The 23,200-nt window shown below is 39.7% G+C and overlaps 2 protein-coding genes across 6 annotated transcripts in view; one reads left to right on the forward strand and one right to left on the reverse strand.

Moving 5' to 3' along the window:
* Positions 1-13,473, forward strand: part of DENND4C (DENN domain containing 4C) — a 75,358-nt gene extending 61,885 nt beyond the window's left edge. For all 5 annotated transcript variants that reach the window (XM_064502343.1, XM_064502342.1, XM_064502346.1 and 2 more), the window contains 6 exons: positions 458-647; positions 1,538-1,783; positions 4,570-4,687; positions 6,363-6,516; positions 7,574-7,638; positions 8,344-13,473. In XM_064502343.1, coding sequence (XP_064358413.1) covers positions 458-647; positions 1,538-1,783; positions 4,570-4,687; positions 6,363-6,516; positions 7,574-7,638; positions 8,344-8,480 — 910 coding nt within the window. In that variant the 3' untranslated portion in view covers positions 8,481-13,473. The remainder of the gene's footprint in view (positions 1-457; positions 648-1,537; positions 1,784-4,569; positions 4,688-6,362; positions 6,517-7,573; positions 7,639-8,343) is intronic.
* A 4,297-nt stretch (positions 13,474-17,770) lies between these two features.
* On the reverse strand, positions 17,771-22,790 carry RPS6 (ribosomal protein S6). The gene is made up of 6 exons (XM_026097795.2): positions 22,643-22,790; positions 21,896-22,027; positions 20,700-20,910; positions 20,162-20,308; positions 18,772-18,929; positions 17,771-17,913 (listed from the first exon to the last, which is right to left on the reverse strand). The coding sequence occupies exons 1-6, from the start codon at positions 22,646-22,648 to the stop codon at positions 17,818-17,820; spliced, it is 750 nt and encodes a 249-aa protein (XP_025953580.1). The 5' UTR covers positions 22,649-22,790; the 3' UTR covers positions 17,771-17,817.
* Between the last annotated feature and the right edge of the window lie 410 nt (positions 22,791-23,200).

A 23,200-nucleotide genomic window follows, 5' to 3' on the forward strand; every position in this document is an offset into this window, starting at 1 on the left:
TGCTTTCTATAATCATTTTTATTGTGCTTATGACTTTCACAGAAACTAAGCATAAAGGGAAGAGGAGGTAAAAATAAGCATTGTCAGAATGTGTACTGGCAAAACTGTACATTACTATTTCTAAGCAAGGTAAAGCTGTATCAGAACGATAGTACCTACTAGAGAACTGCAGTACTTCCAGGTTCATCTCTCAGGTTATACCCAGCTGCTCCTTTGGAGGGAGGGTCATATTGTTCCAAGAAGTGTGTGTGTTTTCTTTATTTTGCTTTTGATTTTGGGGTGTTTTGGTTTTTTTTTTTTTTCCCTAAGCTGCAGAGATAACCATGCAAATAGGGTTTCTTAGCAGAGAAAGTTGGCTGGGGATACTTACTTGGCAGCCTTTCTCTGCTTCCTTTATGTTGTCATAGGAGTGCTGAGTAAGTTCACAGTAGTATATTCTGTTCTAAAATTCAAACAGTGACATGGCAGAAGAACAGAGCAAAGGCCCCAGAACTATGAAGACATCTGCTAATAATCCATCAAAAAAAGGAGCATCTTTGACTCGGAGCCACAGTGTTGGAGGTCCACTGCAAAACATTGATCTCTCCCAGAGACCGTCTCATGGCATTTCAACAGTTAGTCTTCCAAATAGTTTGCAAGAAGTCTTGGTAAGTTTAGAAATTACTTATCAGTTGATAACAGAATATTTAATACCATGAACTTAAAGTGAATAATGTCCTGCTACTGGCATTGCTGAATATTTTGGGTGTGAGCCTGAGCTAGTGTATTTCCATGTACTTATCCCAGAGAAATTTCAGTATCTTCTGTGTCCAGTTCATCTGAAAGTCACTCAAGAATTGCTTCTTCAGTATACCGTACAGTACCACTTGATTTGAAAGATTTTCTTCAGTGGTACAAAGCTACTCTTTACATTTATGAAACTGCTAGTTTTCTTAAAAATAACCCAAGTTCCACAGCATACTAAACACTATTGCAAACAACATTCTGTCCGAAGCGTGAAAAGCCATTCATTTTCAGGCATTTACTCCCACCTTTCCCTAATATTCTAATAAGCTTGTCTGTTAGGGTAGACAGGAGAAGGTAAGAGGGAATATTGAATCTATTACTTTATGCTTGCATGTGAAACAAGGAGTTTCTCCTCTCTTCCAGGGCTTTTTATTGGTGAACTCAGGACTTAGTTCTGTAGATGATGCAATTACTGTCATATTTTTGCCATCTTGGTTGCCACTGCCTTAGATAGCTGGATCAGGCTTAATGCACACTCAAAGCAGAAGTTAAAACAGATTAGTAATTTCCTTTTTTTACATAATGGAAAAGGAGACCTTAAGTGATTGTTCTGTAAGGTTAAGAAAGAAACACCTCTACAGTCAAAACTACTGGTACTCTTAAAGCTATTGTGTGTTCACTCATTCCAGAGTCTTCTTCCAAATATTAATAACAACTGTGGAATCAAGGATTTTCAAAGGAAATAACCCTGAAGAGTATTTCTGGAAGAAAATCATTGACTTAATAAAATAATTTTTCTTGGTCTTTCTAGGACCCTTTAAGAGAGAGACCTAACCCTCTTCCTGTTTCTGTACCATACTTGAGCCCCTTGGTACTGCGTAAGGAGCTTGAATCATTGTTGGAAAATGAGGGAGAGCAAGTAATTCATACATCCAAATTCATTAATCAACATCCCATAATTTTCTGGAACTTAGTCTGGTATTTCCGACGATTGGATCTACCTAGTAACTTACCTGGGCTCATTCTAACATCTGAGCACTGCAATGATGGAGTGCAGGTAAGTGCCTTCCCCATAATAGAACTGCAGGTATCTTCATGTTAAATTGGAGCATTTGTCTTAGAGTGAATAAATTCTTTCTGATTAGCTTGGATCTAATAACAGAATATAGATTCCTGGGTTTTGTAGTACTAGTTGATAGGCTTGTTTTGCACAAAAGATCTTTAAGTATAAGGAGCAAAGACAGGGCCTGAATTCTAGTGAAGCTGTTCTCTTTAAAAAGACAGACAATAAGTTTCCTTACAGAGGAGGCTGGTAACTGGAAAGAAGCAGGATGAGCCTGTGAAGAATTGTAGCAACTCACAAATGCAACGCATTGCAGTCCACATAATATAGATTCCATACTGAAGTATATAACCTTATTAAGTTACTGGGCAAGATTCTTTGTTCTCTTCCTCTAATAGCAAGATTTTGTTATTCATACTCCACTGAGTTTCACAGAATGGTTGAGGTTGGAAGGGATATTTGGAGATCATATAGTCCAGCCCCTGCTCAAACAAGGTCACCTAGAGCAGGTTGCCCAGGACAGCGTCCAGACAGCTTTTGAGTATCTCCAAGGACTGGGCAACCTGTTCTGGTACTCAGTCACTCTCATATTAAAAAAAGTTGAGTTTTTCTGTTTTGGGGTTTTTTTGTTTTGTTTTTATATTCAGATGGAACTTCCCATGTTTCTGTTTGTGGTTATTGTCTCTTGTCCTGTCACTGGGCACCAGTGCAGAGTCTGGCTCAGTTGTCTTTCCACCCCCCTACCCTGCCCCATCAGATGTTTATACTCACTAATAAGGTAATACGTGAGCCTTCTCTTCTCTAGGCTAAACAATCCCAGTTCTCTCAGCCTTTCCTCATATGACAAATGCTCCAGTTCCTTAGCCATGTTAGTAGCCTTTTGCTGGACTTGCTTCAGTAACTCCATATCTCTCTTGTGCTTGGGAGCCCAGAACTGGACCCAGCACTCCAGATATAGCCTCACCAGTGCTGACCAGAAGGGAAGAATCACCTTGCTTGACTTACAGGCAGCATTTTCTGTAATGCAGCCCAGGATACCAATGGCTGCCTTTGCCACAAGGGCATATTGCTGCCTCATGGTCAGCTTGTTGTCTGCCAGGACCCCAGGTGCGTCTCTGCAGAGCTGCTTTGCAGCTGATCAGCCCCCAGCCTGTCCTAGTGCATGGGGTTATTTCTTCCTAGGTGCAGGACTCTGCACTTCCCTTTGACCTTCATGAGACTCCTGTCTGCCCATTTCTCCATATTGTCGAGGTCCATCTCAATGACAGTACAGCCCTCTGGTGTATCAGCTGCTGCTCCTCCCAGTTTTGCACAAGCAAACATTGAGGGTACACTCCGCCCCGTCATCCAGGTCATTAAGGAAGATGTTAAACCGTATCGGACCGAGTATTAACCCCAGCGGTACACCACTGGTTACTATCCTCCAACTAGACTTCATGCCACTGATCACAAGCCTCTAAGCTTGGGGCAGTTCAGCCAGTTTTCAGGCTACCTTACTGTCCGCTTACCTAGCCTGTACTTCATCTGCCTGTGTACGAGGATGTTATGGGAGACAGTGTTGAAAGCCTTGCTGAAGTCAAGGTAGACAACATCCACTGCTCTTCCTTCATCGACCAAGGCAGTTGTTCCATCATAGAAGGCTGTCAGGTTGGTTAAGCATGATTTCTCCTTTGTGAATCCGTGCTGACTACTCCCGATCACTTTATTGTCCTTCATGTGTCTGGAAATGGTATCCAGGATTAGTTGCTCCATCAACTTCCCAAATTTCATTATTTTAAGAACACAGGAATAGATCATAGAACACTAGTTAGAGTATTTCACTTTTACCATTTTAAGGAGCAGATGATTTCTCAGATGCCCGTGTGATTTGTGTATATGTACAGTCTTCAATAGGTATTTGTACACAATACACACAATCTTTTTTTTTTCCTATCTACTTACATACACACTTCAGTTTTTAAGTTTTCTTCCTCAGTTTCCAAAAAATCCACTTAGAAGCCTATCACAGAACAGTTTTCCAGGAAATGTAGCTGAAGACCTATGAAATCTAAAGTATATTGGAAAAATACACTGCTTTAGCAGGTAAACTCATGAGATGGGATGTAGTATTTGATTATTGCTACTTTGGATTCATATACTAGTGGAAATTTTTCTACATCCAGTAATTCTTACTGTTTTAGTCATTCCAGAAGCACTTACTTCCATAAGATAATTCCAAAAGACATGACACTCACAACAATACTCCATAATGGAAATATTCTCAGTATTTTTATGCAAATGCGGATTCTTCTCAGTTTGGGGGAAGAATAACACACGTATAGGCATACCAAATCTTACTCAGGTCAGAAAATATTAAGGTATATTATGGTAAGTAGTACAACACAAGTAACTTGTTTGATAGTGCACAAAGAACAGTTCAGGATATGTAGTCGTAAGTATTTTGTAAGATATCTGTAGAAAACTGAGTGGTCTTTCTACATTAAGCTAAACTATAAGAGCCGCTAGGCATTGCAGTACAAGCTCTGCTCTCCTTCTGTCCCAGTACAGTTGAGAGAGTACACCAAGAAGTATATCTGCCAGCCTTCTTGCACTGTTCTTTAAATGCTTCACAGTGACCACTTTCAGGCACTTTGCTTCTGTTGTGTGTTGTTTCCTCCAGGGAAGGATGAATAAAGTAAAGCTTTTTTGATCTGCAAAACTGTTAAGAGTAGCCTTTTAAATACATAAGCAAGCATATAGTAATTTTTTCGTTAACATTTTTTTTTCCTCATGATTTTTAGCTTCCCTTGACATCTCTTGCTCAAGATAGCAAGCTAGTATACATCCATCTTCTATGGGACAATATTAACCTCCACCAAGAGCCCGGGGAGCCCCTGTATATATCTTGGAGAAATTTCAGTAAGTAAAATAAGTGTTATGGAAAGGAGATAGAACAGGCTATAGAAAGAAATTGCTGTTTTATAGTGTCTTAAACTTACAGATCCCATCAGGTAGGAAAACTCTTGTGGTATGTGAAGCATCTACCATCCCTTAGGTACTTAACATAGTCTAAATATCAAATTATTTGTGAAAGTATCGTCCTGCTCTGTGTGAAAAGGTATGTATTCTGTTCCTTATATGTCTTATATTTATAAATGGAGGGGGGGGAGCATATGGTCTAGATGTAGTGTTAGATAAGGTTCACCAGATTTGAATTTTTCACTGCATTATCCTATTATATTTATACAGCTATGAGAAAGACGACTGTAATACAAAAGAGTATCTTGCATTTTTATAAATGAATGAAAGTTCACAGTTCCCATCAATATGCAAATTTGGCAGTCTACTTGAATGTCATAAAAGTAAGATTCAAGACAGTCTTTGTTTATTGTAGTTTCCTTTGGAAAGAAGAAAAGGCATCACATTAGCAGACTGTTTCTGTGATCTCTGGGATTATATTACATATGATCAGTGACAATGCCTTTGTTGTCCCAGACTTCTCGGTCTGTGTTTTTAATGTTAAGAGCTGTGCTAAAAATTACATAGCATGCTAATTCTGATCTTAAGGAAAAAGAAGGGGTTTGTCCTAAAGGTCCTAAAAAATTCCAATCAGAGCACAGAATAAGATTCAGTGTTTCCCTTGGTTTTAACAAGAGTTTGTTAATTTGGATATAGTATATGAAAAGCATCATAAAAACATACAGATAGGAATGAAGATGCATAAATATATGTACTTATGTACATAAAGGATCAAAAGTCCTCTTTATAATGTTGTTGTGCTGGAAGAAAAGTAGTGTTTGCTCTACAGCAGGGTCAGAAAATGTTTGGAAAGCAGGAAATTATACTTGTAAACCACAATATATGTATCAAGTTGATGAAGACCTCAGGACAGCATGATTTTATAATTCCTAGTCTTGTATTCATTTATACACCATTATAAACCATGTTTGCTGTCTAATCTGTAACTTCTAAATGCCTTACTTTCTTGCCAGTAAATTGACTTGTTATCGCTACTTGAGCCACTGTTTTCCAAAGAATAATAGTTAAATGTTATTCTGGAAGTTGCAGTGTAAGCAGCAATTCATGATGATAAATGTCATGCTAAATTTATTTCAGTTTGACGTAGTTATGCATTTTCTGTTTCAGTTTCCATGTTGCTGCTGCATACAACATGTAGCCCAAGTTTACCAGTTAATTTGATGTGGCTTTCAAGGAAGACTTTGATAAAGAAATGTGATAGTATTGTTTTTTTTTTCCTTTGTATAAAAATAGCCTTCTTAGGCTTAAAAAAATAAGATCACTCAAAGTGCAACCATAAATCTGAGATAACAAACCATCATAGGCAATATAAGAAGCTGAAGACTCTTGAGTCTCTTCTGCTTCTGTCATATGAAAGGTATTGCACATGGATAATCAATGCATCCTGTCACTTTTGTGGCAAAGCAAAGACTATAAATGGACAAAGCAATTCCATTCCAACAAATTTCTGCAAAATGAGTAGAGATTCTGTATGCATTTTACTTTCTGAAATCTTCTGTTTACTGATGTGAAAAAATCTTTATTATTTAAGTAATCTGACTGTTGCATTTCCCAGATTCCGCTGAGAAGAGATCCTCCACAATGGCAGATGATCAGCAGGCAACAAATGCTTTGTTAGAGAACATCAAACTAAGTATTCAGCACAATAATGTTGTTAAACCAATCAACCTCCTTCTACAGAAAGTTAAACCAGACGTCAAACGACAGAGGTAAAGGGCCATCCCTTATTTTCTCCTTACCCAAAGTAAACGAGATCAGACTATATGTATTTCCTAAGAATCTTCGAGGAATAATCAGTTTCATTTGTGTCTACTGAATGTTGTCTGTATTTGTGTACACTATTAACAAACAGATGTGTTAACACATTTATAATTTATCCAGATCAAATGGGTAAATATAATTCTGTGCTCAAAATGGACCTTTCACAAATGAGTAAGAAAAATGCAGTAACGGACTGCATATTTGGGTGTTGCTGCAGATCTAGCAAATTAGTAAGTACAAGTGTGCAGCATTCTGAAGGCTTCTGGAATATTCTCCAAACTACCTAGATATGACTACTGAAATTCTACCAGCCAGGAGTACTGGCCAAGAAAAGTCAATGTAGCATAGTCAACAAAGGGAGACGTGTAAAAATACTGTGTATGTTTTGCCATCTGCACTACAATTCAAAAAGGGCTTCATGTGCTACTATCGTACCAAAAACACCCTACAGTAAATTGCAACAGATATGTGTTCAGGAGTCTATCATGCTAGGTTAGTCTTTGGTGCTGTAGTTTGTTGTTACTAAAAGCAAACAATCTGTCTAAAGAAGAAACTTTGTCAGATGCACAAGAAAAGAATAATATCTAATTGTTAAGATTTATCTCAGAAATGGATATTATTTGGCTTTCTGAAACTGAAAACAAGGCATAGCTGATCTGTGAAATAAGCCTGCTGCCTGTCTTTCACCCTCAAGGAAGAATTAATAAATCAGTGGTGCTTAACTTTGTATTTCTTGTTGTTCTGAAGTCTTTATGGCATGTTCAGTAGGCAGACTGTGATACCAAAGCTGCTGGCATTTTGTCATAATATGAGTTAAAGAAGATACTTAGGCATGAGAAAACCTTAAACTAGTAATTGAGTAGATGAGTCATCTTCTTCACAAGCAAGATTAACAGAACATTTGCAGAAACTACATAATAGAAGATAATACTGTCTTCGACACTGAGTTTTTAAATTTAGGGTAGCTGGTGCTTTCATTGACTCACCCTTCAAAATATTTCCTAGGAGTTTTTACAGAGAAATCCTTTTCCTGTCTCTGGTATCTCTTGGAAGAGAGAATATTGACATTGGTAAGTAAAAATACTATGACATGCATAGTGTTCGTGCTTTGTATGCAATGTAAAAAAAAATTTTTTTGACTTTTTGTGTGTGAGTTAATTGCTGTGTTTTAGTAATAAGTACTGTGCTGTCACTCTTGAAGTAGGTGCTGCTTTTATGAAAATCTAGTTTAGATGCGGCTGTTAATTTTGATGTTTTAATTGAAACCAGTAATGAGTTATTTTAAATAAAGCTTATTGGTGTGAAGTTTTAATGCCTTATATCTGAAAACTTGCTCCTAGTCTTTCCCAGATGCACGTATCTTGGATGACCCTTGTGTTGTCCAGCCACCTGACTGTGAATTCTATGCCCATCTCTTCCTGCTATTCCCTTAACCCTGACTTTTTTTTTGGCTGACACTAAGCCAGCTGGGGAGTTCCTGACAGAATGCAGCAGGGGAATGTCTTGGGAGCAGACCGGCTGCATTGTGATAAAAGGGGTTCCATTACCATTTTGATGCTTTCTGATGCTCCAGCTGTGGAATGCTTTTCAGGTTCTCTGTGAGGATATATTTTGGGGGAAAAAAAAAAGAAAAAAAAAGAAAAAGAAGAAAAAGGAAGTTAAGTGCTTAGTTGAGTTAACTTAAGCTAATTATTATATAAAAACAAATGACCAAATAGGACTGTATACTGTACAGTGTTTCCTGAGTGACTTCAACTCTGCTCTTTCTCTTTCAGAGGTCTTTGATAGTGAATACAGACTTGCACTTAAAGCTCTACCAATGGATGTCCTTGAAAAGATGGAGAAAATAGATGCTCCACCAAGCAGCAGAGTCGAGTGTTGTAGGAAGTGCTTTGGAGCACCTTTAATATGAAAAGGAGAAAAGAAGCTATTAAACTTTGGGAAGATAAAAGTAGAGGTGAAAAAATGGGAGTGTGATGATAAATACGTTTTCTGAACCCAGAAAGATAACTGAGCAATTTGTCAGTGATTTCGTGCAACTACAACATACCTTGTCCATCATCTCATGAGAAACAGTGTAAAGTATGTTAAAATGTTAATGTATGTTATAATGTATGTTTTATTAATAGGATGAGGTGGTTTCGATGATGTATCTGCATTTTTCCCTGTATATATTTCTTCTCTTTCATTCTCCAAATCCCTCCCCTCTCCCCCACAATATCAGGTTGTTCAGAATGGCGGTGATTAAATAGAAGCCTATAGTTGGTGACTTTTCCACCAATATTTGTCTATTTTAATGAAAGATCTTTTCTGCTACAAAATGATTTGACCTTTCAGTACTTCTTTGAAATGACCTTTAGATAAAGAGAGATCTTTTGGCTATGTATGCAGTATGTGTTTATGAATGTAAATGTCTGAGTTTTTGGTTTGGAAGTTGCAATGTAATTGCCTTTGTCAGATCACACTACCTAAAACTGCTCCCCTCCTACTGATACTTGTCCCAGTGAGTGTTCTAAATGATCTTTAACTGACCTTTCCCCAGCGTGGGTCTATAGTTGTAAAAACTAGAAACTTATATCCACTTTACATGTGCTCTGTTTTTTCTTTAAAAAAAATAAATAAAGATCCTGTGAAGATACTGCTCTTTTCTCCAGAACAACGGTAGGCTTTTACACGAAGCAGCTGAGAATTGGATACTAATTAGATTTTATTTTGTGTGCATGTGTAGTTAGTGTCCTTTCATTGATTAATTTTTTTTTAAACACCCCTCCATGGTCTCACTCTAGCCTGTGGGTTATTTTGCACTTACAGTCAAAATTCAATATTTCAATTAGAAGTATATTTATAAATGTGGTATTCAAGTCGTATATTCACACAAAACTCAAGTGCTTGAGTGAATGATCTTAAAAGATGAATTCATCTTTAGTTTGCTTCTAGTGATAAGACATTTGCTTCCCTTACATGCATAACTGACAACAGTAGTCATATGCTTGGCAAGAAGAGCCTGGGCACTGGTTTATGGTTTAAATATTTCTGTTATTAGAGTAATATGGTAAGATTTATTCCTGCTTTTTCTGAAATTTAACTGAGAGGGTTTTCTGATGGAGTTATTCCTGGAGAAAACAGAAAAGAGAAATATTTGTGGCTTATTAAAGGAGCACAGCTAAAACTATAATCCCACTTGAGTACATGTTTCATACTAGTTACATACTACTTTCTTAAACTTAAGGATTCTTACTCTTGGTCTGAAACAGCTACCAGCTGAAAGAGCAAAACCAGACTTCCTTTTTTATAAGGCTGTGTTTCTATAAAACAAATGCACTATTTTTCTCCAAATATTTTTGTGTTATTGGCTGGCTTCTTTCATTTTGGCTAAAAGTGCTATTCTTAAGCCAATTATCAGATAAAGCCTGGACAGGCTTTTCAGCCTCTCCTGATGAAAATATTATGCATTCTCAATAGCTAAAAGCAAAGAAGCACCTAATGACTTTTTTTTATTCTTTGGCATTTATGCATAGTTGCTTGTCAATATCTGACCTGCATCACAATGAGAGAGTAGAACTGTTTTCTTACAGTATACAGCTGTGGTGCTTGTTTTCATATTTTCCGCTCTTCTCTTATTACATAATTTACATGAACAATTCTGTCTGTTCATACTAAACATCTCTCTGAAGCATTACTCTAAACAATTTATTACTTCCTCAGATAAAAATGTCATTTTTTTCTGTGCCAACCTTAATCACACAGCTTTACAGTTTTTTTCAGTGTTAAACAGCTAAAATATACAATTGACACAACTTGCATCTAATCAAGTCTTAGGTATCCTTAAATTCTTCCATCTCATTAAATTAGGAAGAAAATGTGTCCAGTGTCTTAGATAACTGGTGACATCCAAATTCCTTGTACACCTTTGTAAATAGTATTATTATAAAAGATATATTCTGTAATCCGATCGCTTTCATTTTAAAAACAACCTTCTCATTTGTTGCTGAAAATCTAGAATAATCAGGCAGTAGTCTTGTAGAAAGAGCCAAGGTAGATTGTATCACAGTATATAATGCTAAGTGTTTGTTAAAGTTTCCTTGTGTATATACACTAATCCAAAAAAGCCTCGAGACTGAGGCAAAGAGGTACTTGCATGATTCTTAATGATGCTTGCAGAGGACTGAACTTGCTCCTGCCTATGCTCTTTTCTGTACACTACAAAGTAGCTTCTATTTCTGTTATGTGTACCTGGATTTCAGAGTGGTGACAGTCCTGGATGGAATTATTTCAAGTCATGAATGTGCCTACTGTAATTAACTTTTTAATGTAGCAATAGTTACATAAGTGAAGACTTTTTCTGAGTTTGGATTTTTTTTATGCCTAGATTTTACTTGCTGATTATCCAGCTGGTTCTTGAAAAAAATCATGATTGAGATCAAAAAGGAGACCAGCGACAGTGGTTTATTTATTAAGTTTTCATCTGAGAAGATCCTTTAAAAAAAAGTTCACAAAAATTTAAAATGAATTAAGAATTGTCATAGTTTACTTCAGTGTTGCTGTGTCTGCTTTCAAATGCATGATGGCACTTGCAGTTCCTCCTATGACTTTTCTGTCTCCTGCAAACAGGCAGAGACTGCAGGTGTTCCTACACAGAACTCTGAGCGTGGCTAAGAAAAGAGGTTTTTTGTTTGGTTTTTTTTTTTTTTTAAGTTTAGCATGGCTCATTAATACTCACATGCTTGAAAATGTGGCCAAAAATTAAGAGGGAAAAATCTTCCAAACTCTTGTGAATGCATTATATTTTCGTCTTTCTGCAAATGAGACATTAAAAACATAGTAAATTCTTCTCTGCAAGCCAGTAATAACCTTCTTGAGCTCCATAGGAATGACTTGGTTTCTAGTCCAAATGCTTCTGATTTGTTTCACACCCCTAGTAATCCAAATTCTAAGTCTCTGATGTGTGAATGAGCTGGACAGGAGTGTTGGGGAGAGGATATGGAGGAGTTAGTTTAGCCTTGGTTCTCAATGGAAGTAGGAAAAGTAGCATTTTGTTCATTTGGAAGCTTCTTTCCTCCAAATATTCTAGTCTGGCACATAACTCATGAGCCATTATTAAGTAGATGGTTCTATTGTATATCTTACAGAAATCTTATGTCTAATGTTTGATAGAATGGTTGCAGATAATGGGATGAATAAAATTAAAACCTGCAGTGGGTTGCACAAAGTGAGGGTGCAAGCCAAACTGGTTGCATATGTGGAGGCAAACAGTTTATGGAGTATCAAAAAAGTCCAAGATGTTAGAAAGTATGTGTTGGAATAACAAATACACAGAGAACTTCCTTGAATTGTTGCCCTAACAATGTTGAATGGCAGTCAGTTATGCTGAGAAGACATATATTTTGCGTCTGTCATCAGATTATGAAAAAACTACTTATGGCATGCGTAGTTGTATGAAAATAGTGGGGTTTTGTTTGTTTGTTTGTTTGTTTGTTGTTTGTTTTTTGAGGACTAAAAGAAGAAATGGGGTCTTGAAAGTTTAAAATCAGGAATGTTAAGCAGCCAATTTTTTCTTCATGCATACTGATGCTCTAGCACATTACCAAGATGTAATAATTATAAATCAATATGCAATCAACTTCAAAATACTGTGTGTGAAGAATATGTAGGAAACTGATATGGCTGCAGTGTTGACACAATAATAAGCTTTTTCATGTTATTAGAAACATTTGTATGTTACTTATAGCCATATCCTGTCTTCATATTGTATAACTCAAATTTAGAGAATAAAATTTTAATGGGAAAATGTTATTTAGTAAATGTGTTTTAAACTAAATTCATTTACTCTGCAAATAACTTAGTCTTGTTCTAAGTTAAATTTCATGTTGGTTAAGCTCAAGTTACATTGCACTTGTAAATGAGTAGTTATATTCCATTATAACTGTGAATTAATGGCTTTCTGAACTGCCTCAACTAAAAGAATATACCTTTCCTTGAGTATACTGCTTTCCTTGATTAACTGCAACATAAGGGCATATTTTCAAAGTGTATATTAAATTAGACCATGTAAGTTATATTTTAAAACAAGCTGTTGAAAATATATTAACTGAAGAATCCAGCCAGTAGTTTCTCTTTTTAAAACTGTTAACAATTACATCAGTGCAGATAACTTTATTTCATTAAATGGTAAGGAAGTCATCTTATTCACATTAACTATGAATTTTAAAAACAAAGTTGTGGGGTTTTTTTCCATTTAATTAATCAAAACTGTAAGGTGCCTTCTGTATATCAATCTTTTCTCATAGACCTTTTTAAAAAGAAACAAAACACCCATGTAACTTTTAGCAGTTCAGTTTCAGCACTTAAATTGGACTCCAGTTCTGTTTTTTACTGTGCTGTTTATTATGATGCGTATGAGGAGAGAAACAGCTTTTTTTTTTCTTTCAGTCTGCATCAATCAATGGTGCAAATAAAAGGGATTGTTTGCTGTTTTTAGAAGCATATTAAGCTCCTTTAAGGAGCTTAAGATAAACTGTATTTTAATGGGGATACAACTCTCTTAATGGGGATACAACTCTTTTAATGGGGATACAACTGTATTTTAATGGGGATACAACTCTTAATGGGGATAAGAGGATGTAGTGTGAATAAATTAAGAATTTATTGAGTGAGTTGGGAAGTTTTTTATTAATGCAATAAAATTTGCACTGTTTTAGAGATTGTTTGAACTGTTGAAAGATGGCATCCATTTACTGTGCTTTGATTAACAAGTATTTCTCTATAATGTTTTTGTACATTTGACAAATGTTTCTTGAGTTTAAAAGGGCGCTCTATGTATTCTGTATTTTGTATAGGCATCCTAGACTAAGAAACAATTTTTAATGTATTTCCCAAAATAAAATACATACAAATCCTGTGTGAAATTTCCGTTCTTCAGCTTCTTTTTTTGCCGTTGGCACTTACCTGCTTGACTGAATTTAATCTTCAAATGCAAGTGCAGCATCTAATTAGGCAAAATGCAGATACTTTTGACTGCCTGGTAGGAGCTGTTTGTAGCACCTCAGTGAATTCTCAGTGGTGGGAATGGGTTAGTATAGTGGTGGGGCAGAAGAAGAGAAAAGATGGGATTTGCTTGGAGAGAAGTTACTGAGGATGGCTCTGAGGCACCATATGCAAGCAACAAGACTTGCAGAGATGGGAAAAACTGGAAACCATGCTGAGGGAGACAATCTGAGTGTCATGGACCCTGGCTTTGAGGTGGTCAAGTTGTTGCTCTCTGCTGACCCAGAAAAGCATCATTGATTGGGTAGCTGGGAACAGGTTTGGGGCTGTGCTTGTCAAACTCTTTGCTGTGAGTTCTGTTTTTTTCTCAAAAAAGATTGGGCAGTTCCTGCTAAGAGACAGACAATGGTGGTAGTGAGGAGCCAGGAACCAAAGCTTGTACTTGAGGAGTTCCTGAAGAATTTGAGCTTGAAGCTGCAGGGAAGAGGGAACTGTGCATTTTTTTTTCTGTGGCACAGATTAGAAACCTGAGGGGCTCTGAAGGCAGAAGGCAATAACAGAAGGGGCTGACTTAAAGAAGCTGTGTTCCTTCGTGTGTTCCAAGCTGCCATCAGCATATTATTAATGCTAGTTCTCCCCAGTTCTGAGGAACAAACTGCTACTATCCTCAAGGAGGAATACACTAAGAACCAGACACTTGTGAAGCTGGAGCAGTGGGCAGATAGCAATCTGAAGTTCAACAACGGAAAATAACAAGCCCTACACCTGGGGCAAATAACCCCATGCACCAGGACAGGCTGGGGGCCAATCAGCTGGAAAGCAGCTTTGCAGAGAGGGACCTGGGGGTCCTGGCAGACAACAAGGTGACCATGAGCCAGCAATGTGCCCTCATGAGAAAAGTGGCCAAAAGCCTCCTGGGCTGCATTAGGCAGAGCATTGCCAGCAGGCAAAGGGAGGTGATCCTTCTCTACTCAGCCCTAGTGAGGCCACACATGGAGTGCTGGGTCCAGTGCTGGGCTCTCCAGTACAAGGGAGACATGGAGAGCTACAGAAGCAAGGCAAGCAGAAGGTCACAAAGTGAGTAAGGGGTAGGAACAGCTGATGTGAGGAAGGGGTGAGAGCTGAGACCGGAGAAGAGAGGGCTCAGGAGGATTTTTTTCCATGTGTATAAAAATCTGATGAGGGACAGTAAAGAAGACAGCCATGCTCTCAGTTGTGCCTCTCCTCGGTGACAGCACAAGAGGCAAAGGGCACAGACTGAAATATGTCCTTGGAGAGACTCAAATCTTAGCTGGATACAGCCCTGAGCAACCTGCTGTAACTGACCCTGCTCTGAGTGGGGGACTAGACAATTCCCCAGAGGTGCCTGCCAGCCTCAGCAGTTCTGTGAGGATGGGCAGCTGCCAGAAACTGTAGGAAATGAGAGTCAAATCTGGTTTCACTTGGTTACTGGAGAGGAGCTCAAAGGGGTGATCCTTGAGTTCTGGTCAGGTCTCTCAAGCCTTTTTTCCTTTGGCCTTTTACTTTCCTATTCTGTGGTTCTGTGCCTGTCTGAATTCAAACCTTGCTAGATACAAACTATTTTATCTGTACTTTGTGTTGTTTCCTTGGGTCATGGAAATATGAAGTAGCAACCAATCAGATTGTGTCCAGAGTCCCTGTTCCTCACACTGAAGCTTCAGCTGTCTGTGATTTTGCAGCAGAGCAGAGCTCCCAGGCGTTCTGAAAACTTTGCTCTTCAAGAGCAGAGATCTCCAGAAACTGCTGGTCAGTTCAAGGGAAAGTTGTTGCTCCCAGGTAGCGCTCCCTGTTTGTTATTTGTGTTTTGTAACGCGTTTTGAACTGCTGTTAGGGTTGTAACAGACATGTGCAGATGTCAGCTTCTGGCCTTGGGAGTTTTATTGCAGATCACTCTGTGGAAAAAAGTTGGGAAGTGCACACAGATTTAGTCAACTACCTCATCAGTCTTTTCCAGCTGGGGTTGGAGATTTGGATCATACATGTCCTAAAATTATGATGTACCTACTTTGCTCCCACATTATGGCACTTACAAATCCAGGACTAGAGAAAGCAGCAGCAGAACTCCAAAGAAACAAATAGCAGAAAATAGTGGAGGAAAGGTTCTTTGGTTATTGAGGATTAGGTTCAGCACATTACTTCCTGGCTCAGACAAGGCTATGCATCCTCATGGACAGTTTGGCAAGGGTAACCACCATCCTGCTTACTTTTTCACTCATTAATGTAATTGAGATACTGGTTTCACTGCTTTGGGTAGGTATGAGCACTGTTTGGAAGACTGAGCGCCTTTCTGGCATGGGGGAAATTAAGTCTTTTCTCCTTAGGCTATACAGTGCCAGCCTCCTAAGAACATGGGTCTCTTTTAGGACACACTGAACTCAGTACTCCACAAACCTGCACAGAGTAAGTGCCCTTTAATCATGTTCAAGTATCTGCAACTGGGGCATGAAATCACAATGGTAGATTAGAACAGGTAAGAAAGTAGCCACATATATTTCAATTCTACAGAGGATTAAGTCCTCAGCATTCCCTGTTCAGTGGGTTTTTGACCTCATTCTTCCAAGATGAGAACATTTTTCCTTGACAGTAGCAAATAGGTACAAGTTGCTTCTTGTCAAGTATTTCACTGTGCTAAAGATTTGGTACAAAATATTTTTTGCGAGATAACAGACACTCACAGTGGAGTTACAGGCATGTTAATGGTGTTGTTTTAGGTAAGTTTAGGCTAAACAGGGCCTATCTAATTATTTTAACTACATAAGAGAAAAGGGAGCTTCCTGCGTAAAAGTTAAGCTGTAACAGAAAGTTTTGGTATTGAACAGTCTCCATAAAATATACTGATGTACCTAGTCCATCTCATGTACAATGGTTAGTAACCTTTCAAAAATTCACTTAATAAATTAACATGAGCTAAACAAGAATGCTTAGGACAACTGGTTAAACTATTAATGCTAACCAAAATCATGATTTATTTTGCCTTTTGGGGGGTATGTAGTTGATGTCCTCAACGCATTCATAATTCAAACATGGTCTATGCGGTTCTTCTACACAAACATTCAAGCTGTGAGACAAATTAAGTGGCAATTTGGAGCAACTGCTTTCTATTATAAAGTAATTCCCTTGGTCTGAGACATCTGCAGCATGAATACACAAAGTAGGAAATTCTACCCTCACCTCAGATCAGTATCCTTTCAGTCTAACCCAAACTAGAAGTTCAAGAACACTACTCAACCTTTCTAGGCTTGTAATCTATTGCCAGCAGGTCTCTTGTTGTGCACCTTTTATTCTGTAGGACTCTGGATTCCATATTCCAGGCACTCAAAAATTGTTTCAAGCAAGTCAGGTGAGACCTTGACTTAAGTAGCTTTGCCATGCCCACAAGAAAGTAAGAAAATGCTTATGCACTCATAACTTCTACAGCAGTGATAAAAACTTAATATACTGAGGCTTTTATACTGAAAATATAAACATTTATCCAAGTGAGAACCGAGATGAATGATGACTACAAAGGCACCATGAAACAACCCATTTAGCCGTAACTCATTCTAAATCAAACACCTAACACGTACTCACACATCACAGCAGCATTCTTATCAACCTTACAAAGTACTAGATCTGCACAAAGTACAGTCTAAGAATACAATACATAAAGGCTGCAAGATTTTACACTTACGCGAAATACCAACATCAAGCCTTTCAATGGCGAGCTTACTCCTGGTCAGTCTTCAGTTCTGATTACAGGAGGAAAGTGCTGAAATACACTTAACTCTTCCCAGAATCAGATGAAGGCTGCAGGTTTTTACTATCTTAGGCCGAGTATCAAAAGCAAGTGAAGTGTTTCCTGATCTTGGGACACTGCCCTTGTCCTTACAACAAAAAACACTGAACAAAACCAAATGAGTTCTACCCACCACTCCTGAAGATTAGCTAAGTTTAGTTCCTATAGACACCCATAAATTGCAACATAGCATTTTGCTCTTACAGGTAGATCTTGCTTGCAAATATCAGTATGTACGGGCAAGGCTATTATAACTTGGAAGTTTTCACCAAATGTATGAATATATATTACATGTTGTCAAAAGAGAACTGAATGAAGACCAATGATTCCTGCTCTAGCTGAGTCTGTAGGATGCAGTTTGTCCAAAGGACTGATTATTTTAAGAGATGACCAGTAACAATATGCACTGGAAAGTCTCATAGTGAAAGTTAACCACAAAAAGGGTTTATTTTTATTATCATGTACATCTTTACTTCTGACTTGACTCAGATTTAGATGTAGAAGCTCTCAATGAAGAAAGCCGGCGTCTCTTAGCAATCTGCTCCTGGCGTTTCTCCTTGGCCTCCTGGAGGAAAAAAGAAAGGCACAAAATAAGTATTGAGATGTTGCACACGATCAAGCATTTCTTTAGAAGATCTACAAACACACTGCATAAATGCAACTTCAAGGAAACTACCATAAAGAATGGATTTTTATGTAATTAAAGGAAAAACCAGTTTCCTTTCTTTCCACATGGAAAGAATTCTGCAGGTATCCAAACCTGCACAGACGCATGTATCTTGACACAATACTGAAGGGTGTCCAGAAATAGAGTAAAAAAAAAAAAAAAAAAAATACTACTGCAGAGTTCAGAACATACAAAAGGTCTATCTGCTTTCAGGCAACGCCAGCCTGGAAGTCATGGAATATTAAAGCACTGATGAATATCGTAATACTATTGCATAAGCAGATACTGCTGTTCTACACTCCAGTTCAGAAACTCATGCACATGAATAGCTTCATACCAAGCTATTTTCCATCCAGGTCAACTGCTGGAACCTGTTTCCCCACAGTCACTGAGAGTTTGGGCCAGCACCATACAAGAGGACTGTTAAGCTAAAATAGCTACTGCAAGCCTGATTATCTTTACAGGCCATAATGGTTTGTCATTTTCTTCAAAATCAGCCCTCAGAGAAATGGAAAACTAGTTAAATCAGTCTGGTCCACAACTGTCAGGAGAGGATAGTAACTCTTGGAAAAATGCTTTTGACTGGGAGTGCTTACACTTGCATTCTGGCATCCTTAATGTCATATGTAATACAGACAGAATGCAGTTTTGAAATTAGGTAGGTGCAGTGCAGCTGTACATGCACAGTCAAGTTCACCAAATCCCTTGATCCTAGAGTAGTATACTCCATATAGCTGAGTATGAGCAAACATGCACCTTCATTCTCTTGGCCAAAAGCTTAGCATATTCTGCTGCTTCCTCCTTATTCTTCTGAGTGCGCTGTTTCTTCAGAGCAATACGTCTGCGCTTATGTTGCAGAACTCGAGGAGTCACTAGACGCTGGATCTTAGGAGCCTTAGTCCTGGGTTTCTTGCCTAAAGAAAATTACAGACCAGTAGAAGCAACAGGTCATCTTCTGAAAGAGCCTAAAGCATCTCCTAGCCAACTTAAAACAGTAAGTTTTATTTACTGTAAACAGTAATACTATTTTACATACTATTAGTGTACTAACTTAAAACACACAGTTCAGCCTCTTAGCATGTTTCACAGAAAGAATAAACAATTACTGTCAGGTTTAACATCAACAAAACAAGTCAACACTGTTAAGACTATGTATCAACAGCATAGCCGTGAAGCAATGCATTTCCAACTCCATGCAGTTTTGCGAAGAATTCCTTGCTTCCCAGCAGGCCTCTTTTAATCATTCCCCCTGGACCAGACACAGCTGAAGATGGAAAGCCACCATCTTGCTTTCAGAACAAATTATTGTATTTTCAGCTTTAAAAGTTTTTACACTCCTAAACTTAAAACTCCAGAAAACAAAGCTACACAGACCATAATCAACAAACAAAAAAATAAAGACATGTACATCTATAAAATTTCACTGTTCAACCCTATGTGACTTTAGTAGTCATACGCAATAAAATGGTGTCTACCAAGACTCCATCCTGTAATAACGGTATAGCTCCCGTGACACCAAAGCTAAAGTATCAACAAGCAGCTGTTTACCCAAGAACTTTCCATACTGTCCAACCACTATCATATTCTTTCTTCTAAAATCCTTCTCACCCTTCCTGTACCATCTGATCAAACAGAACAGAACACTGAACTATAATCTCAGATTGCAAGAAAAAACTGGGGAAAACAAAAAAAGTGACCTCCCAAGAAAAGCACACTTCAGACTGTCACAAGCAACAGGGGGAAAAAAGTCTCAACAGCACCTATCAACATTTTGCTCCCCTCTTCCCCACCAAACAATCACTGATGTTTCAAAAATGTTCTATCTCAACCTAATTCTACTAAAAAATATTTTAGAGCTACCCTCTGGAGCACCAGTAAATATAACCAGAGATTGCACTAAATTTAAAAAAATATGTATTTTGCCAAAAGACAAGAAAAGAGAAAGGAGAGAGAAATGGGGGAAAACAGGCGAGTGTCCACTTCTTATGTGCAACCTACACTGACAAGGTTTAAACACTTAGGACAGTTAACTGCAGTAGCAGAAGAGTTATCAGGCAGTGAGATTCATTCACTGCAGTAGGTTGGCCACCTTTCCCCCCTCCGATCGATTATATAAAAACAAGAGTGGTAAAATCTGAGTTCTTACCCTCTTTGTTCAGAGGCTTCCTCACAACATACTGGCGGACATCATCTTCCTTAGAGAGATTGAACAGCTTGCGGATTCTGCTGGCCCTTTTGGGACCAAGACGACGAGGCACAGTTGTGTCCGTCAGTCCAGGAATATCCTTTTCACCTTTGAGAGAAGAAGTTTTGCTATGTTAATTAAGCCTACATCTAACACACTTCTGTTTAATTGTCAAGTTGTAATTTTAACCTTAAAATACATAAAAACTGATAAGAACACTGAATAATCTTTGGCATACACCTGCCAAGATTGCCATCCCTAACTACACTTTCCTGATTTAACACAATCGCGTTGCTGGCAGTTATGAAAACGTTTCCATTCAGAAGTAGCCTAGCTTCAAAACTTTAAAGAATTTAATGCTCAGAAGGAATTCCAAAATGCATTTACACCCTGAAACTGGGCCTGCATTATGCATTCTACAGAACTTCTCATCCATGAGCAAGCAAGCTCTTTCCAGATGCAGGTGTCTACCTAGCAACAGCTTCATCCAGATTCCTACCTTTTTTCACAATGACCAAATTCAGAACACTCAGGTTGGCATCAACTATACAACCACGAACAGATTTGCGCTTTCGCTCTCCAGTTCTTCGGGGGCGATAGCAGGAGTGGCCCTTGCTGAGCAGAAGGCGGACACGTCCATGAGTCAGGACACCTTGCTTCATGGGGAAGCCTTGCTTGTCATTACCACCGCTGATTCGGACAACATAGCCCTGTGAAAGCAGAGAAATACACTTAGTTGTTGACATACCTCTACTGCTTTAAGGAGCAGTAATGGATATCATAACACACTGTTCAGAACAACTGCTCAGGCACCGTGACAGTGACTCAGGAAAAATTACTGTTAGTGCAGACACAGAGCCACTTCTCCTTTAAAATTCCTCAACTGATGGGGTGGCATTGGTTATTGAGCACTCATGTGAAAAGTACTCCTGCAAGTCAGGATCTACATTTATCCTACTTCTCTTCAAGTATATATTCAAGAATACAATCCTCCATTACATGAGAAGTTGTCTAAGCTATAGCAAGCTATATTTTAACCATTACTACCTAGCTTTTCTATTCTTTAGCCCTAAGCCTGACCAAAACCTGTTAGCATCACAAACTCAGAATATGCACACAACACTACCAATTGATGTTATGGTTTGTATTGGAATACTTGGGTAAAAACAAAGAGAAAAAGTAAACGTTTTATTCCGCTTTTTGTGGGGATGGCAGCAGAAAGATCAACTTACTCAAGTTCTGTTGGATTATCCATATCAAGACTCAACTACTCTAAACCCATTCTGAAGCCAGCTTAACGTGCTTTTTTCATACACTAGCAGCAATTTAAGTACAATAGAAATAATTCTGAATCTGTTCAAGAGCAGAAGAATCAACAGTATTATGGTACAAATTTAATGTCTTATCTTGCATGCTTAAGACAACTAGATCAAAAGCAGCTACCTACTGTGAAGAGCAGCAAGATAATTTAAACAGGCAGCTTAAAAAAAAAATATATATATATATGAATATATATATATGAATGAATCAAAGCAGGAAATGGGCAAGCTTAACAGCCAAATTCAGCACAGACTTCAAAAGAATAACAAGTTTACCATACAAGCAGTCCAGTGTAACAGTAGCTTATTCCGGAGATACTTTGTGATTTTTAAGCTGCTTGATTTCAGCTGACACAGATCTTCTGCTAGCTCTTACCTTCCACTCCTCCCCAAGAGAATCAGCTGCGACCTCTGTGGCCATCCGCTTCTCATAGAACGTCCTCAACTTGCGCTCATCGTCCACCTCAATGAGTTTCTGGCAGCCAGTGGCTGGGAAAGAGATGTTCAGCTAACAAAAAAAAGCAAAAAACAGAAATTCAGTTAAATCATCTCACAGGACGCTTTCATAGAAAACTGCCACTAAGATGCTGATTTTGTTTTAATCCTTCCAAGACACAACTCCGTATCTGCTCACACGACTACTTACCTGAGAGGTCTGGTCACTGCACCTTCAAGGGGCAGGGGAGGTCTGTCCTCACTGAGGACGGACGGACAGACTGCTCCAGCTATGCGGCAAACTGACTCTACCAGAGCTGCAGCCCGGCCGCCCCTCGGCGGCCTGCAGCGGGACAAGCCTGCCTGGGGCCGCTGCGCCTGACCCACCGGCCCCGCGGGGCACACGCCGCCTCGGAAACGCGGCGGCCGCGGTCCGCCGGGGGCCGACGCGGAGCCCCGACAGGCCTCGCCAGCCCCTCCCTGCCGGGCAGGCGCGGCCGGGCCCCGGGCTCCAGGCAGCGAGCCGCCATGTCGCGCCGCCGGCAATCCGCCGCCATCCGCCCCGCTGCGGCGCTCCGGCCCCGCCGCCCCGGGCCATCGCGCCCCGCCGGCGGCCCCGCACGCAGTCGCGGGGCCATCTGTGGGGCGGACGCCCGGGCAAGGCCGCCCATCCCCGCCAGCGCCTCACCTTCATCCTCGCCGAGCCGAGCCGCCGCGCAAAAAGGCCGCACTTCCGCCCGCAGCCCCCACATAGACCCACCAAGTCTCGCGAGAGCGGCCCGCAGAGGAAGGGAGGAAGGGGGGGGGCGTGCGTCTGCCACGTGACTAGACTTGCCCAATTGCTGGCGACACTGCCCGCCCGGGGAGGCGGGGAAGGGGTGGCGGTTTCCGGACTGTCTGTGCCTCCTGGAGGCCGGGTGCTCTATGGGTGCTGGGCTGCCGAGGCCGCGGCGCCCCGCGGCAAATGGTAGAGGGAAAGAGGCGCTGGGGGGAGCGGGAGGAATCAGCCTCCCTCGGCTCAAACCCTGTTAAAAGCAGTGCACTTAATTCCCCACACTGAGGCCCGACAGCGAGGTAGCGGTGTTCATTTGGTCCACGCAAACCCGGAGCATTTTCAGGGTGTGAAGAGCACCGCTCCAGAGCTAGCACAAGGCTGTGGCCCCAGCTTTTCCCCGACGCAGTTAACACGCCCTCCTGGCACCGCCGTCTAAAGACGCCTCTGTTTTCTTTCCCCACTGTTCCCAGC

The sequence above is a fragment of the Dromaius novaehollandiae genome, chromosome Z (assembly GCF_036370855.1).
Source record: "Dromaius novaehollandiae isolate bDroNov1 chromosome Z, bDroNov1.hap1, whole genome shotgun sequence".
NCBI lineage: Eukaryota > Metazoa > Chordata > Aves > Casuariiformes > Dromaiidae > Dromaius > Dromaius novaehollandiae.